Source organism: Phoca vitulina, unplaced genomic scaffold (genome assembly GCF_004348235.1).
Source record: "Phoca vitulina isolate PV1807 unplaced genomic scaffold, GSC_HSeal_1.0 scaffold3, whole genome shotgun sequence".
NCBI lineage: Eukaryota > Metazoa > Chordata > Mammalia > Carnivora > Phocidae > Phoca > Phoca vitulina.
Window position 1 is genome coordinate 49,500,429 of NW_022589706.1, and position 16,209 is coordinate 49,516,637.

Consider the following 16,209-nt stretch of genomic DNA (forward strand, 5'->3'; position numbering starts at 1 on the left):
CCTTTTTTCAATACTTCATTGGTTTCTTTGACCTGTATATATTAAAACTGTAGTTTTCAGTGTTCCTCTTATGTATCAAATATCTTTTCACTTGTGCTTTTGTTTGATTTCTTACTTGTTTTTCTCAGGGACTTTTGGGTTATAGATTTAGTAAAATCAGAAGATAGAAAAAATCTTTCATATTAAAACAGAGGGCATATTATGTATAAAACATAATCAGTTTTTCTTGATTATATTTAAAAACAATGTTATTACTACAGTTAATTACCACAGACTCCATTGACTATGCAGCATAGAGGAATGTTCTAATCCCTGTCCAAATACTAATCCCTCTACACCTCCCCTTTTTATGAAGGCACTTCACGCTGTTCCATATAAAGACTGGGATGAAGGAGAACTACGATGGAATGGATGGTGAGTTGGTTGCTGAATACTTCAAACTTCAGAATGCTTTTGAAATTAAAAAAAAATTAGATTCATTGCATTATTTTTTAACCAGAGGAGGGAAGATTGATCTTATGGGTAGGGGAAATACTCACTCTGTGCTTTAGATATTATTGTAGCATAAGATATAATTGCTGCTAAGCCCCTTGGGAAAAAACTCTCAAAGGCATGCCTGGGTTAAGACTGTGTTATGGTTTCTCAGCCTTACTTTTTGGAATCTCTTTGTTTTAGGCCATGGCTGTTTTAAATATTTATACATTAATAGACAAGGAGAAAGTGATAAGAAACCTATGTAATGTGTTATAGGAGCCCAGAAAGGGCAGACATTAATTCAGAAGTTTATGATTATGAGGGAATATTTTATTATTTTTCTTGAATTTTCTTTTTCTTTGTGTTTGTATTTTTTTAATTTGCAATTGAGTTTCTGACAATGTGATTTTAAAAAGAAGAAGGACGTTAATATAAACTTAAACTCTGTTTTGTTTGTATGTAAATGTGCTGCAACCTTTGTGTTTCTTATTCCCATTTGATGAAATTCACTACCTTGCTCTTCTTTGTATGACTTTCTACATAGTCTATCAATTACAGAGAGAAATATCCATATATAAGGGGATCAAAGCATGGATTTAAAAGAGCAAAAAGAAAGAAGAAGTGATTTACTGGATCTGACACCCTGTTTAACATTTCAGGATCAAACCAGTACCAAATTCCTAGGACATAGTAGGGGGTCCAGCAGATAGTAAATGAGGTGGCAAATGCAACTGTCATCTTTAGGGTCCTCAGCCGAGCTCTTGGTATATTATTCTTGGATTGATTCAGTTGTAACTCTGTTAGATAGAGAAAAAAGTAGGTGTTTAAAGACCAGTTTTACTAATGATGTAATGTATGATGACTAACATAACATAATAAAATAAAATTTAAAAAAATAAAGACCAGTTTTATTACAAAACCAAAATGGACAAAAAGGAAGGGTCACTAATTAAAACTAATTAGTGGAACAGGAACAAATTTCCATTATTTTTAATAATTTTTAATAATGAAAATTTGTTTGTAAAGGATATTAATGTTCCAAGTTTTCCACTATGTCATATAATGAATAGAGAAGATTAAAGATGACAGTGCTCTTAAAAATAAATTTTCACCAAATTAATTTGGATTTGAAATGTGTGGGTACTCAAACTTTTAAAACATTAATTTAAGAGAGTAGACTAAAGTTGAGCTGAATTCGATTACGTGTTTACACAGAACTATACTTACTATCTGAGTATCTCTGACAGTAAGGGTGATGAGAATCACACATGGATGAAAGAGTGTTGTCCAAATTTATCTTTCTCAACCATGTGCTTCTCTCTATGGTATTCAAAACAATTTCCCTTTTCATATCAGTAAATCATTTAAAGTTCACATGTATGTGTGTGCGTGGTGTATGTGTGGTATGTGTATGGTGTATGTGAGGTGTGTGCATGTGTTTGTTAAATATATGGTGTATGTGGTATATGTGGGCTCTCTGTGTGTGTGTGTGTGTGTGTGTGTGTAAATTCACTGGAGTTTAATGGAAATGTGGACTCTAACAGGCAGCTTGCATTACATTTAGCACGTAGTTCTTAACTGCAGTTTTAAAGTACCTAAAATCTGTTCTTGTATTTCATAATCCAGAACTGCTATTTTAAAATAAAAAATACCCTTCACATGCTATATTTTTTTCTGAGGGAAATAGATCATGCTTTTCAGAAGTAGCCATTTTGCAACTTCTTACTCATTGATCACAAAAGAGTGGAAACATGGAGGAAAAGATTTACATGCATGGTATTTTAATTATAAAATTAATTTTTGACTAGAAATGTTAAAATCAGTAATTTATTGAGTACAGATTAGTTGTAGATTTCTGTCATACAAACCTAATTATCATTTACTGTGTACCTTGCTATGGGTCTTGTTCTTTTCACACATTATTTCATTTAATCCTCAATATCTGTAAACTTTAATGACATAAGTAATAAAGCAATCAATAGGAATGAACACATTTAAAAAAGCATTTTGGCTTAGCACAGGGGCTGAATCTGAAAAAATGTTGAACCTCCTGTAACATAACTGTCATTCCGCCTATTTTGAGATATCATCACATTTCATTACTGGTTTACTGTTTTACCATCTTCTTCTAGACTGTAGACTCCATGAAAGTGGGATAGTTACTGGGCTGTTTTATTCACCACAGTATCCTCATCTATCACCATTTCCAGCAATATTGAGTAGTTAATACATATTGGTTGAATAAAGAAAAGATTAATTAACTAAATCTGTCTTAGTAATATTTAACTATTGCTCCTTGCCTCTTCTGTTTTGATTCTCTGCTTCTGCCTAGCTCACATTTTTTCAGATTAATCCCTATTTGGGGTCTATCTTCTTATTCTCCATGTGCCCTTCTTAGATATCCCTTATAGAACTGACTTTCTCTGGGGTAAGATTTTGAAGGCAAATGTTTTTGCAGTATACTTTTGTATTAAATAAGTTAAATAAATTAAATTAAGTATTAAATACCATTTTGTTCTGGGAACTGCCCAAGTATCAATTATAGGACGGTGCCATAATTATCTCCTTGAGAAAGTATCTGCTGAGAGTAATCACATTACAGTAAATAAGATGATTTTCCTGTTAAGTTGTGCCCTGTATAACTTCTGTGCCATGCCACTGGTAACATGTCTTTTGGATGTCATGCCAACATAGACATATTTACTTTGCAAATTCATAAATTTTAGCTTTCGAGATTGCACCAGATTACGGAAGCAAAAAAAGGCACAACCACAGCTGTGAAGATTCAGATGAAAGAGTCAATGACGTATTCAACAGTATTTCTCACACCAACACACGCGCACACACACACGTGCACAGTTATGTTGTGTGGAATAGGGGGTTTGAGTGTGAAATGGAACAGCTTAACTTTAATGAGTCTCTTGACTACCATTTAACGAGGTGTGCTTTGTGATATTCTAGAAATCAGGTGTTTCGTATAGTGTTGTGGTGGGCCCAGCAGGAGCAATTTGCTAATGCTTCTACTGGGTAACATGAGGTAACTGTTCTTTCGTTTTTAATTTCATGGTACAAATTTGGAACATTGGGAGATACCAAATTACCTCATCTGTAAACTGGGGATAGTAGAGGTATAATAAAAGTATTACCTCATGGAGTTACTGTGAATATTAAATATGCAAACTGCTTAGAATAGTATCTGGCACCTAGTACATGACACTCTGCGTTGAATATTGCTGTTGTAAAACCTGTTTACCCATAATTAACACCGAATCTAAGGAATACGTACTGTGGGGATCCTGATGAAGGACCCGTGTCAGGGTGAAGATGATTTTTGCATTGCAGATCAACATGATGAGAAGAGGGATGATGAAGAGGCAGCTGAAGGTGAAGAAGTTATAAAAGGCTTGATGCCACCATCGTGGAAAACTGCAGTGTGTTACACATTGAGAGAAACCTGTCTGTCCAGAGCTATCTGCTAAGTGGATCATCCTGAAGATATATAACTGTATGAGAAAAGAAAAAAAAAACAAAACTGAAAAATGGCGTTACTTTCTTTCAAACAGTATTTGCATGTTTTCTTGAAAGCTTTTTCCTTCTGTATTCTGCAGGCCTTTGAACACGTTGCCCAAAGCAACAGCTCAGCGCCTTGATATTATCCCTCAGTGAAAAGTTGTAAGTGGATCTTTACTCAAAATATGTTTGGGTAATGTGAATGGATCTATAGGATTTTGGATTTTTTTGGAAATTATTTCAACCTAGCAGAAAATCAACCAAGGATTTAAACACTGTTCGTATTTCAATTTCAGATGCAATTATGCTGAGTTAGGTTTTTGCAAGTGATTTTGTCTATCATTATATCTGCAGCACCCAAAACTGTGTCTAACAGTTAGAATGTGCCCCCAAGATACATATTTAAATTCTATTTTTGAGACAGAAAACCCCATTAAAATGGTCAAAAGACATGAATAGACCATTCACAAAAAAAGATACAGCAGTGCCCTTCAGCATATGAAGAGATGTTCAACCTCATTCGTGATAAAATGCCAATTAAGGCTACACTGAAATGGCATTTTTTACTCTCAAGATTGGCAAAAATGAAAAATAGCAACAAACTCTCATGGCCAGGTTGTGGGGAAAAAATACTCTCCCACATTGCTAGTAGGAATGCAAATTGGCACAACCCCTATGGAGAAGAATTTGGCAATAAGTAGCATAACTACATCTGCATTTACTTTTGACCCAGCAATCTGATCTCTAGGAATTTACTCTGAAGATACACTCCTACTTCCATTATATGAAAATACATAGGCACAAAGTTATTCATTGGTGCATTGTTTGTAATTGAAAAACATTGAAAATAATGTAAATACCAATTCATAGAACAGTAGCTGAATAAAATCCGGTGGACCACACAATGGAGTGCTATACACCTGCAGAAAAAGAGTAAGGAAAATCTCCATGTGGATTTCCACGCATGTGTGCGTGTGTGCGCGTGTGCGTGTCTGTGTGTGTGTCTGTGGGTATGTACTTATTTTCTAGCTCTGTCTGCTGGGAGTGTAGGAACAATGACATCCTACTGGCAGTAAGCACATCCAGCACTCTCGTACCCAGGTCTTGTTTTCTAAAGACCATTCTCTACCAAAAGGAACCAGAGCTCACTGGAGAAGTGGGTGAGTCCCAACGGTGACAGAGGCAAACTACAATATGTGCTTGGAACAGCTGGTGCCAAAAAGCCAGGAAGTACTAAAAGAATAGTGGAGCATGTCAGAAGAGCTCTGGAGCCAGCTTGAAAGAAAATCTGGGACAGTGTCAGCATTGACAACAAAACCCCAAAACCAAAAAACAAAGCCCTGATAAAAAGGAATGATTAACTGTTGAATAAAGGAAGAATCCACAAGTCCACGCTGATATACATTACAAAATAATAACAACAAAGAAATGGGGAGGGGAAAAAAACTCTTTATTATTGTAGAAAGCCAACTAATAAATGTATAAGGAATAATGAAAGTAGTGATTACCAAATGGTAATAATAAATGATTCAGGCAAGAATCATCAATGGATAGTAAAAACATGGGTGAAGTTTGAGGAAAGCAGGATATTTACATAATTTTTAAGTACCTACCTTCAAGATACTTAGTCATTATGAAGAGTAAAATTAGTAACTTGACTGTAGAGAAATAACCGAATAATTAAATTAGCATTGCCAATAATGGGACCAATGGACAGCAGCTGCTTCCCTATAATGCACTGAGAAGTACTCACCATTCCTTCTTTGGTATTTCTGTTTAAAGTACATAACCTACATCTAACCATGAGAAAACATTAGACAAACTCAACTAGAGGGGCATTCTACAAAATAAGTGGCCTGCACTCTTCAAAAATGTCAATGTCATGAAACACAAAGAGAGGCTGAAGAATGGTTCCAATTTAAAGGAGGCTAACGAGATGTGGCAGCTAAATCCAATGCATAATCTTGGATTTTCTCTTGTTAAAAGGGACATCACTGGGACAATTGGTGAGATATGAATAAGTTATATAGATTAAATAATAGTATTTTTTCAGTACTAATTTCCTGATTTTGATACTTGTACTGTGAGTATGTGCCGGAAAAAACACATTGAAGTATTAAAAGGGACATCATATCTGAATTTACTTTTAAACAATTCAGAAAAAAAAATGTATATAGGAGACGAAGCAAATAAACAGATGCAGTAAAATGTTAATATTTGGGGAAGCCCAGGGAAAGGTATTCCAGAAATCTTTGTATGATTCTTGCAAACTTTCTTTAAGTGTGAAATTATGTTTTTCTTTAAATCATAAATTGTATCAACTATTAAACAAATGTTGCAAGTAGTTTTCAAAAAGAAGTTCTAGTAGACATTTACTCATTCTTTCCCCATTTATCAAGCACACTTCTTATCCAGTCATTTCTAAGCTTTTCCACTGAGAAACTTCATTTTACTATGATGCATTATTAAAATCAAAAGATAAGAGTGCCCAAGCACTGTAAAACTAATAGTAAATTCAAACAAAATGTTACAGGATTTAAAAAATTTTAAGCAAATGAGGGACAGTATTTATTTTTTAAAGTTTTTGATTGAATAAATAAATTTTAATTTAATTTAATTAATTCCACAGACCCAGGATTTCTTTCCTTTTTGAGGTATTGGAATGGGAGTAGAGTGTGCTTTTAAAAAAAAAACCCTATATTTACTTTCTTTGCTTGTGAAGTAGAAAAATTTAATAAAATATAAATATGATAAACAATAAATAAAATATAGTAAACATAATATAAAATATAATGCTGTATCTTTTATTTGTAATCAAAATGTTGATTTTCAGTTTCAGATCTTTTTTCAAGGGCGAAATAGTATTTTTAAATTAATCCACTAGAGGGCGCCCAAAGATCATATAATCAAATTTAAAGTTCAGAAACTCAAAACATCTATTCAGCTAATTCTACTTTACAATCCAGACCAATTTTTTCCACATCACAAAGTAACCCTTTAAATTTTCCATACTTTTTGGCAACCTGATCTTATTTAAAATTTAGTTTTGAATTTGGCCCCACAGATGTTGTGAGTTGAAGTCTTTGGAAGGGTTACTTCACAAAGAACCTGAGAATCTAGTATTTCTTTAAAACCTTAGCTACTTCTCTCCCCATCTTCCCAATCATACTTGGACCCAGATGACCCAAGTTTGACTTCCTGTTTTGCACTGCTCTGCCACATTTTCACTTTAATGTTTCATGTTTTTAAATCATAATGATGAAACTTTCAATAAAATAACTTTGAAATAGGGCCATGATTTGAGCTAATGGTTATCTTTGTTTAATAAATGCTTATTTTTTTTTTTGTTTTGAGAGAGAGAGAATGTGCACGGGGGTGGGGGAGGGGCAGAGGGAGAGGGAGAGAGAATCTCAAGCAGACTCCCCACTGAGCACAGAGCCCTTCACAGGCTCTATCTCTTGACCCTGAGATCATGACCTGAGCTGAAATCAAGAGTCTGATTCATACCCAGCTGAGCCATCCAGGCACTCCAAATGCTTATTGTTAAAGCAACTACTTGGTCAAAAACTATACTAGGTGCTCTCTGTCATAAAAGATGAACCAGATATATCCTACTCTCAGAGAACTTAAAATTTGGTAGGGGACCTATAGCGTGTATATGACACCTGTCACATAAGGAAGACTGTTGTGAGTTCTAAAGAGTGACACAGTAGAGTGTCATGGTAACTCAGAATCTTACTTGCCCATGAATAAGCTGAACCTAGCTTATTTTGTGCTCCAAGACCATGTTCATTGGAGTGATTAATATAGGGACACACTTTACTTCCAATGTTTTGTTTTTTTGTCCTTGGATTATAATTCTTTAATTTCTTAGTTTCTCCTTTCTCATCTTTGGCCCCAGTTCTCATCAGTGTTTGCTTTATTTTGCCATAAACAAGAGCAATCTATTTTCCTTCTTTAGAGTCATTTGCAGGTGCTTCTTAGAGTATTGTTTTTAACCCTCACCTTACCCCAGACTAATTACATTATCACCTAATCTTTTCCAGTGGTAATTATCTTTAGATGATGTGCTTCAGTTTCTTCCTCTATAAAATGGAGATATTAATAGTATTTACCGCTAGGAGTTGTCAAGACAATTACATGAATTAATGCTTGCAAAGCACTTAGAATAATGCCTGGCACACAGCGCTGTAAAAGTTGTAACCATTATTATAAAAATTTCAAGGCACACAACTTATAAATGTGTATTCCTATGTATTTATTTATATATTTATAAATATTTACCATATATTTTTTCCTGATAGTTCTTAAACATCTCTTCTCAACTTAAGACTTTCCTGCCTTTTCCTTCTCTAGTCTTCTACAGGACAAAAAGAAATAGACAATATTGCATAATGTGATATAGTGTAGTAGCTAAAAGCTCTGGGGATGGAATTAACTGGATGTACTAACATCTGCACTTACTAGACTATAATCTTGGGCATTTTATAGAACATTCTTAACCTTAGTTTCTGTATGAATAAAATAAAGATAATAACTGTATACAATATATAGGGTTTTTGGGAGCCTTACATGAAATAATGCATGCAGAAGGATTTAGCACAATTCCTGACACATATTTATGTCTTCCATAAACGAATATTTATCATCATCATAGTTGTTATTTATTTATTTATGTTTATTGTTGTTATTTATGTTATTAGTATGCTACTCCTATGTTCCAGTATAGTTCTTGGCATATTGTACACGTGTGATGGGAATTGATTGGATTTAAGCTGCTTGTCAAGTTCAGAAGTACATTCTAGTCCAGTCAAGTGCATTCTGTGTGTCAAGGCAAGCCTCTATACATCTTCAGATCACATGTCTTTACACCAAAGACTAAAGGATGTCTCATATATCTTGCCTTCCAACCCGGGTTAGCGACAGAATTTAAATGCTGTGAGCATGTAATGCTCCATATCATCACAGATAAACTAATGGTGTGAACTTCCGCAAATGATTCTTGTCGTGGGAGATGAGTGCCGTTGGAAACCATGTGATTTTTGATGAGATATGAACACCCCTAATTCAGCAAATGTTTTCTCCTCAGCATGTACTTACCAGCCCAACTACACATAGTCTTAAGGCAGATTTTCTTTTGGGTCATGTTTTTTCCTTCCCTCCCCTTCCTTTTTCTTTTCTCCCTCTTTCTTTCCCTCTTTCTCTCTCACCCTTCCTTCTTTCCTTCCTTCCAACCTTATTTTACTGTTATAGATAAGACCTTCAGGACTTGAATTATTATGCTTTGGTGTATATAGCTTTCAGAAAGAGTAGGATAGGCTGGTAACTAGGAGGTAGTTTGGCAAAACTGACTTATCAGTCAGAATGCTATAATTTTGAGAAATTGGAAATAATCAATCTTCATGTAAGCAATTCTCTTTGCTGTCTCTTGAAGAATCATTTAATATTCATACTCATATTTCCCTATTATTGTCCCTCCTGACTTCAACAACTCTATTATGAACAAAGGAATGAAAACAGGAGGAGAGGAAGGAATGAACATTAATGGAGTATCTAAGTATAAAGCCTTGTACTAGGTGATTTTATGTATCTTATTCTTTACAATTTCTTCACCACTATTCTTTTAAGTTTAGTTAAGTAATTTACTCAGAGCCACAGAGATAGTAAGAGACAGCATTGGGATTTAAAACCAACTTTGTTTAAATCCAATACTCATGCCATTTCTACTATTCTGTTGCCTTCCAAACTTTGCTGCAGGGAGATCTAAGGTCTTCAGAGACCGTGAGCAGGGCTAGTGAATGCCCAAGCAGAAGACTGGCCTCGCTTATCCCTCTTCAGCAAAAACAGCTCCACTTATATGTTTCATGTATTTATTGGGGCTCCAGGTAGAATTTTTGCTTTTTAAAAACTTCCATTACTAGGAAAAAGTTTGACAGTGCAGCTAGGCTATGCTGAAACTTCTGAAAATATATCCTCAAACCATCATAGAATTACTCAAGTAACAGATGATCAATATATGCACCAGAGGATGATGATTAAAGTCATCCTTACAATGTGAATTGTCCACTACAGGATGCACCTTTGTCAGTGGGCTTATCCAGAGAGCATGATGAAGCACGAGGTGGACTTGTGGTGTGCCACAGGCTAGAAATAAGAAGCCCTTTCAATCTCTCATCTTTCCCATTAAGTATGCGTAACATTAGTCATGGGATTAAAACCTCTTTTATTCAGAGAGATAGCAGAGAGCTCTAATAAAAAGAAAACCTGGACTTAATAAAAAGACATGAGTCCAACAGTCCAAGTGACATTGGGAAAGTTAATGAACCCCTTCAGATGGCAGATTTTTTTTTTTTAAGATTTTATTTATTTTTTATTTGTCAGAGAGAGAGAGCACAAGCAAGGGGAGTGGCAGGCAGAGGGAGAAGGAGAAGCAGACTCCCCACTGAGCAGGGAGCCCGATGCAGGACTCGATACCAGGACCCTGGGAGCATGACCTGAGCCGAGGGCAGACACTTAACCGACTGAGCCACCCAGGCGTCCCTGAACTGCAGATTATACCCATCGGTAGTTGCAATCAACATTAAAAAATGAAAAGAAACACAGTTGAATATTTTATGAAAAATTTTCTCAGTTATTGGTATGTGAGAGACAGACAGGCAAAGTCTCTATGTGGTATGTATTTCTTACTTTGGGTTACTGCCAGAAAGGTTCGCACGCCATTGCTCTCAAAGGTACTCTTTATACTTTCTGATACGCGGGATGGGGATAGTAACATGGCTGTTACATACTGCATAGAATGAGGTTTTTCAGGAAACTTTAGTAAAGTGCTTTATAAATTTAATCTGCTGCTGAAAGTAAGGATGAGTCATGTGTTTCACCATAAAATAATACCATCATTTTCTGTGGCCCATATTCACATAAATCTCTCAGGAAGAGTAATGTATTTGAGGTCAGGCTATTAGATGAACATCCTAAACAATTCAAATTTAATTTTATATTTTCTTTTTACTACATCAAGATAAATAAGTATTTGACACTATCTTTCTATTATTGCTGTGATATATTTGGATGAAAATAATTTAATTAATAAAGCAATATATTTTTTATAGCCTCTGGGACAGCCCTTTAAAGGAGACTGACATTATTGGTTTGCATTTCAGTTAATATCACACTTGATCTTAGCCAAAAGGCCGATCACAAATTGACCTATTTCTTTTCTTTTTAAAAAAATATTTACTTATTTTAGAGAGAGAGTGCGCGCGCACGAGAGTGTGCATTGCGGCAGGGGAGGGGGGCGGGGAGGAGCAGAGGGAAAGGGAGAGAACCCTCAAGCAGACTCCCTGCTGAGCATGGAGCCCCAAAGCGGGGCTTGATCCCATGACCCTGAGATCACCACCAGAGCTGAAATCAAGAGTCGAACACTCAACCAACTTAGCCCCTCAAATTAACCTATTTCTACTTCTGTTTAGACTTCGTCAGTATCCCAACTGAACAACTACTTTCCAAATACCTGTACTTATACAGTGAATTTATATCGGTAGAATTATGTCTTAAAGCAAATGTTTTCAGCTCTTTTCAGAGCCTGGCTTCCCTCCCCCTTCAAACAAACAGAGAAACAAACAGGTAGACAAACACTGCTTTTCTCAACCTACCTGCCTATTTCAATGGTTTTACTGTTAAAACTCCTTGGCTAAAAATAGTGGAGCTGTAGTTTACACCCTCTGGTTATTAACTCCCTAAATCCAACTTGTTGCCAAGCTTTGTTTTTTTTTGTTTGTTTGTTTGTTTGTTTGTTTGAAATGTCCCTCTTACAATCAGTTTTCTTTGAGACTACTCTAGCCACCAACCTAATCACCTCATTGCCAGAAAAGCTGGAAAAGCTTTCTCTGTCTCTTGGATCTGTTTGGGTCTATGTAAATTTTCTTATAGTATTTTTCTTAAAAAATCACTTTATTTCTTGCCCAGGACTCACAAAGGATTTATGGAGGATTTATGGCTCCCATGTTAATTTCAGAATTTCCCCTGGTTATCACTGTCTTCTATAACACAGGTCCATCATACCCCTCATTCACTGATTCACTCATCCAAACTTATTGTTTCAGCAGAAGGTGAAGGATTTATTTGATCTGAAGAGAAATCACATTATCCAAACCTTTTACATTTCTATTTTTGCTAGTTTTCTTATTAGGTACTGTGAATATTAATTAAGTTGAGCATAACAGTCTCCATCACTTAAGAGTGTATGCCTTAATGGCAAAGACAAGTAAATGCATAATCATGATGTTTTATGATAAATCGTGCACTACGAGGTGGAAGAAAAGGGAGCAACCACCAAATCTGATTTCCTGCTAGTCCTACCTCTCAATCTTTTGCTTCAGCCAGACAAGTCTCCTGTGAAAATTAATCATACTTTTCAACTCTTGCTGAAAAACATATGTGATCTTTGACTTATTTTTTCCATCCAAATACCATCCATCTTAAAAGACTCAAATTATCCTACCTTTAACCTTAAAGCATTCCTTCCCCATTTCAACTCTTACTCATCTCTTCTTCTTCTTACACTTGTAATAGGTTTTAAAAGTGTTTAGTATAGGGGCACCTGGGTGGCTCAGGCGGTTAAGTGTCTGCCTTCAGCTCAGGTCATGATCTCAGGGTCCTGGGATCAAGTCCCACATCAGGCTCCCTGCTCAGTGGGGAGTCTGCTTCTCCCACTGCCTCTGCCTCTCCCCCTGCTTGTGCTCTCTCTCTCCATCAAATAAATAAATAAAATCTTTAAAAAAGTGCTCAGTATATAGTTGTATTAGTTTTATATAAGTTTTGTCTCCCACAACTGAATTACATTTTCTTTGAGGGCTGTTTCTTTTTTTTTTTTTTTTTTAAGATTTTATTTATTTATTTGACAGAGATAGCGAGAGAGGGAACACAAGCAGGGGGAGTGGGAGAGGGAGAAGCAGGCCTCCCGCGGAGCAGGGAGCCCGATGCGGGGCTCGATCCCAGGACCCTGGGATCATGACCTGCGCCGAAGGCAGACGCTTAACGACTGAGCCACCCAGGCGCCCCGAGGGCTGTTTCTTTGTTTCGTCAGTATCTGACTCAGTCTGAAGAGCCTAACTGTCTTCCCTAAGAAAATCAATAAATAAGCAGCACTCTTACTTTAAAGAAACAAAATGGAAAACTTCAGGCATAAACCTTAGCTAAATAACCTCATTTTGAGAGACACATTTACTAAACCTCTTCTTGTGTATTCACTGTGAGAATCATACTATGCTTTTCTCCAGGGAAATCAAAATACTTTAGCTTTTTCCATTTAAGTGAGGAATTGTTGGGAAAATTTGGTTATCCAACTTCCTAGTTTTTTGCTATATTTAGCGAGTTCTGCATGGCAGGATTTTTGTTTGTTTGTTTTTGTTTGTTTGTTTGTTTGTTTTTTAACCACCTGGCTCATGTAGAATGTGTAGATAACTTCCATTTGTAGAGGCTGGTTTTTGAAACATTCTGGTTAACTTGGTCGTCTACCTCTTGACACATCCTTGAACCCTAGGTTCATCATCATACAGTACATTTACAAGCATACGGACAACTTCTTTATCTGTTATTGAAGGATCTTTGTTATCTGTAAGAATGTGTCCTTTTCTTCAGAGATATGACTGCTGAAGAAGACAGATTCAGTCAATCAGGTTGCCTCTGATGAGGACAATCTGGAGTGATATCTGCCTGAACCAGAAGCCTTGTGCCTACACCAACAATCCTAATCTTGCTAATAGCCTGTTGCAGTCTAGGCTACCTCCAGATAAGCTCAAGTCAATCTCAGAGAAATATTCAAATTTCAAAAGTCCAGGATTTCCCACTACAACATACTAGTTGAGAATAATTCTAAGTTGCAACAGTGACAGAATAGTTTCCGCTCAAGAAGTCCCAAGTGAGACAAGTTATAAGCACTTTCTACCTATGCAAATTTCACAGTTCCTCAAGATTCTCTCCATTTACCATCTCAATCAGAGTGAATGGGAAACTAGATGAAAGGATAAAATGGGGATGAGGTCAAATTTGACAATAGCTACATTTTTTGAGGAGCATTTACTATGTACCAGAGATTATGCTAGACACTTTAATACATTGTTCATCTAATCTTCATGAAAGTTGCATAAAGTAGGCATTACCTCCATTTTATAAATGAAGAAACTGAAACTCAGAGAAGTTAAAAGATGTGCCCAAGGTAACAGAGCCGGGATTAAACTCTACGCTCTAATTCCCTGAGTCCAAGCTCTCAAAGATAATACAATATTGCCTTTGACATGCGATAATACAGTACAGTAGTCAAGTTGAGATAGGAAATCTGTGATTGCCATATCCTAACAAGTTCATGATAATGGTTTACCTGTGGTCCAGCAAAGATACCACTGAGGAGCCAGGCCAAGCCAATCATGGACTGCCCAAGCTTGCCATTGCTTTTCATAGCTAGAGGCCTCGTGATGGCCAGGGAGCGGTCCAGGCTGATCACTACCATCATGAAGGCAGGGGCATACATGGAGAAAAGTTTCAGGTAGCTGAGGACTTTGCAGAGGAACTCCCCAGCACGCCATTGGACTGTAATGTTCCACATTCCATCCAGTGGCATGACAATCAGAGTCTCCACCAGGTTGGCTAAGGTCAGATGTTTTAAAAGCACCTTCATTCTCGAAAGCTTTCTCCCTTTCTCTTTCTTTTGAGTCCATTTCTGAAGTTTCAACAAGAAAGAAGCATTAAAAGTTGTAGAGAGTAGAAAAAGGAAGAAAGTAACTGTCACTCGGATCTTTCCAGATAAGGTCAGGGTGGGGAGGTTGCCTTGCATCAGTGGGTTGCTGTGGTTTACGGCTGAGCAGTGATTTTGATTCTGTTCAGGCGAGGCGCTTGCCATGTTTCCTGACCGACGGAGCTTCAAGACTTGTGTTTCTGGCACTTGTGATGTTTTGTCGTCATCTAGCCCAAAACTCCGTTTTATTTCTGCCTTCTTTAGATGGAAACATCACAGGTTTAGATTTACGTCAAATTTTGTCCCTGAGCTACTTTATGTTTAACGTAAAAGATCAAGGTGAACTTGTTTTGCGGGCTAGTAATCCAACAGAGTGCTAAAACAGAGCATGTCGAACACATTCTGAGGGCCAAATGTAACCGTAGTACCTCAGCAGATGGCCTGGTTTTCACAACATTTTTCCTAAGTAGAGAAGGACATCTGAAGCTTAATTCTGAACTTAAAATCCGCTCATGCTACTATTTACATAACTTTAATAAACAGATTTTCTAAAGACTATTAAATGCTCTTATTCTGTCCAACAGATACAAAATGAAGTTGGAGAAAAATACTAAAAAAGAACTTAATCCAGTTCAAATCTGTTGTTTTAAGAAATTAATTCATTTCTCAAAAACATTTGTTTTTCTCTTTCGATCACACACTGCTGTACATTCAAGCACTAGACAAATATATTCATTTAAAACCATCTTCCACAAAACATCTAATTAATACCTTTACAGAATTAATTTGATCTAATACAAATTGGTCTGCATTCAAATTTATCTATTGATCTAAATGGCCCGATTATCCATGCTTAGGCTGCAGTAAAAATGATTAACTCTTTTTTTTATTGCCTTGCATTTATAATTGTTTAAACATTATACTTGCCATTATTGCACATTATTGCATAAGGTAGCTAGATATTGGAGACAATACTGTATAAATGCTGTACCCACATTTATATATGTTTATATATAATATGAATATTTGCTTAAATTCCTTTATATGTTATCTGATCATTTCAAATTGGGGCCACTTAGAAACTCTCTGTGTTACTGCTTTAGCATTCATGGTGGGTGTTTGATGATATTATTTACTAACACTGATATGACTTACACTGGAATTTATTAAATCACTAGCTTGATTTGTCTTTTGTGAACTAGTTTGCTTTTGTGGTAGCTAAAGCAGGAATAATGTTAGGAGTATAGGTGACTTGGGGCATCTGGGTGGCTCAGGCAGTTAAGCATCTGCCTTCGGCTCAGGTCATGAATTCAGCGTCCCGGGATTGAGCCCCACATCAGGCTCCCTGCTCAGCGAGGAGCAAGCTTCTCCCTCTCCCTCTGCCCCTCCCCCTGCTCATGCTCTCTCTTTTTCTCTCTCTCTCTCTCCCAAATAAATAAAATCTTTTTTTTTTTTTAAAGAGTATAGGTGACTCTTTTGACTTAGATGGTCCA

At 36.4% G+C, this 16,209-nt stretch overlaps 1 protein-coding gene across 2 annotated transcripts; it reads right to left on the reverse strand.

Annotated features, from left to right (window-relative positions):
* Positions 1-1,026: 1,026 nt before the first annotated feature.
* Positions 1,027-14,987, reverse strand: GNRHR (gonadotropin releasing hormone receptor). 2 transcript variants are annotated; one of them, XM_032398037.1, is made up of 3 exons: positions 14,363-14,987; positions 3,761-3,977; positions 1,027-1,271 (listed from the first exon to the last, which is right to left on the reverse strand). In XM_032398037.1, exons 1-3 carry the CDS (start codon positions 14,879-14,881, stop codon positions 1,027-1,029), a joined length of 981 nt encoding a protein of 326 aa, XP_032253928.1. In that variant the 5' UTR covers positions 14,882-14,987. The 2 variants fall into 2 exon arrangements, with proteins under 2 accessions (XP_032253928.1, XP_032253937.1); XM_032398046.1 differs by having other exon boundaries at positions 1,244-1,271; positions 3,761-3,852.
* Positions 14,988-16,209: the final 1,222 nt, after the last annotated feature.

Excerpts from the sequence above, each read along its gene's own strand:
- GNRHR (XM_032398037.1), bottom strand. The coding sequence starts at position 14,881 with ATGGCAAGCGCCTCGCCTGAACAGAATCAAAATCACTGCTCAGCCGTA. Across the intron at positions 3,978-14,362 it reads GTATCTTTGCTGGACCACAG|TTATATATCTTCAGGATGAT; the intron begins GTAAACCATTAT and ends TTTCTCATACAG. Across the intron at positions 1,272-3,760 it reads CCTTCATCAGGATCCCCACA|AGTTACAACTGAATCAATCC; the intron begins GTACGTATTCCT and ends TCTATCTAACAG.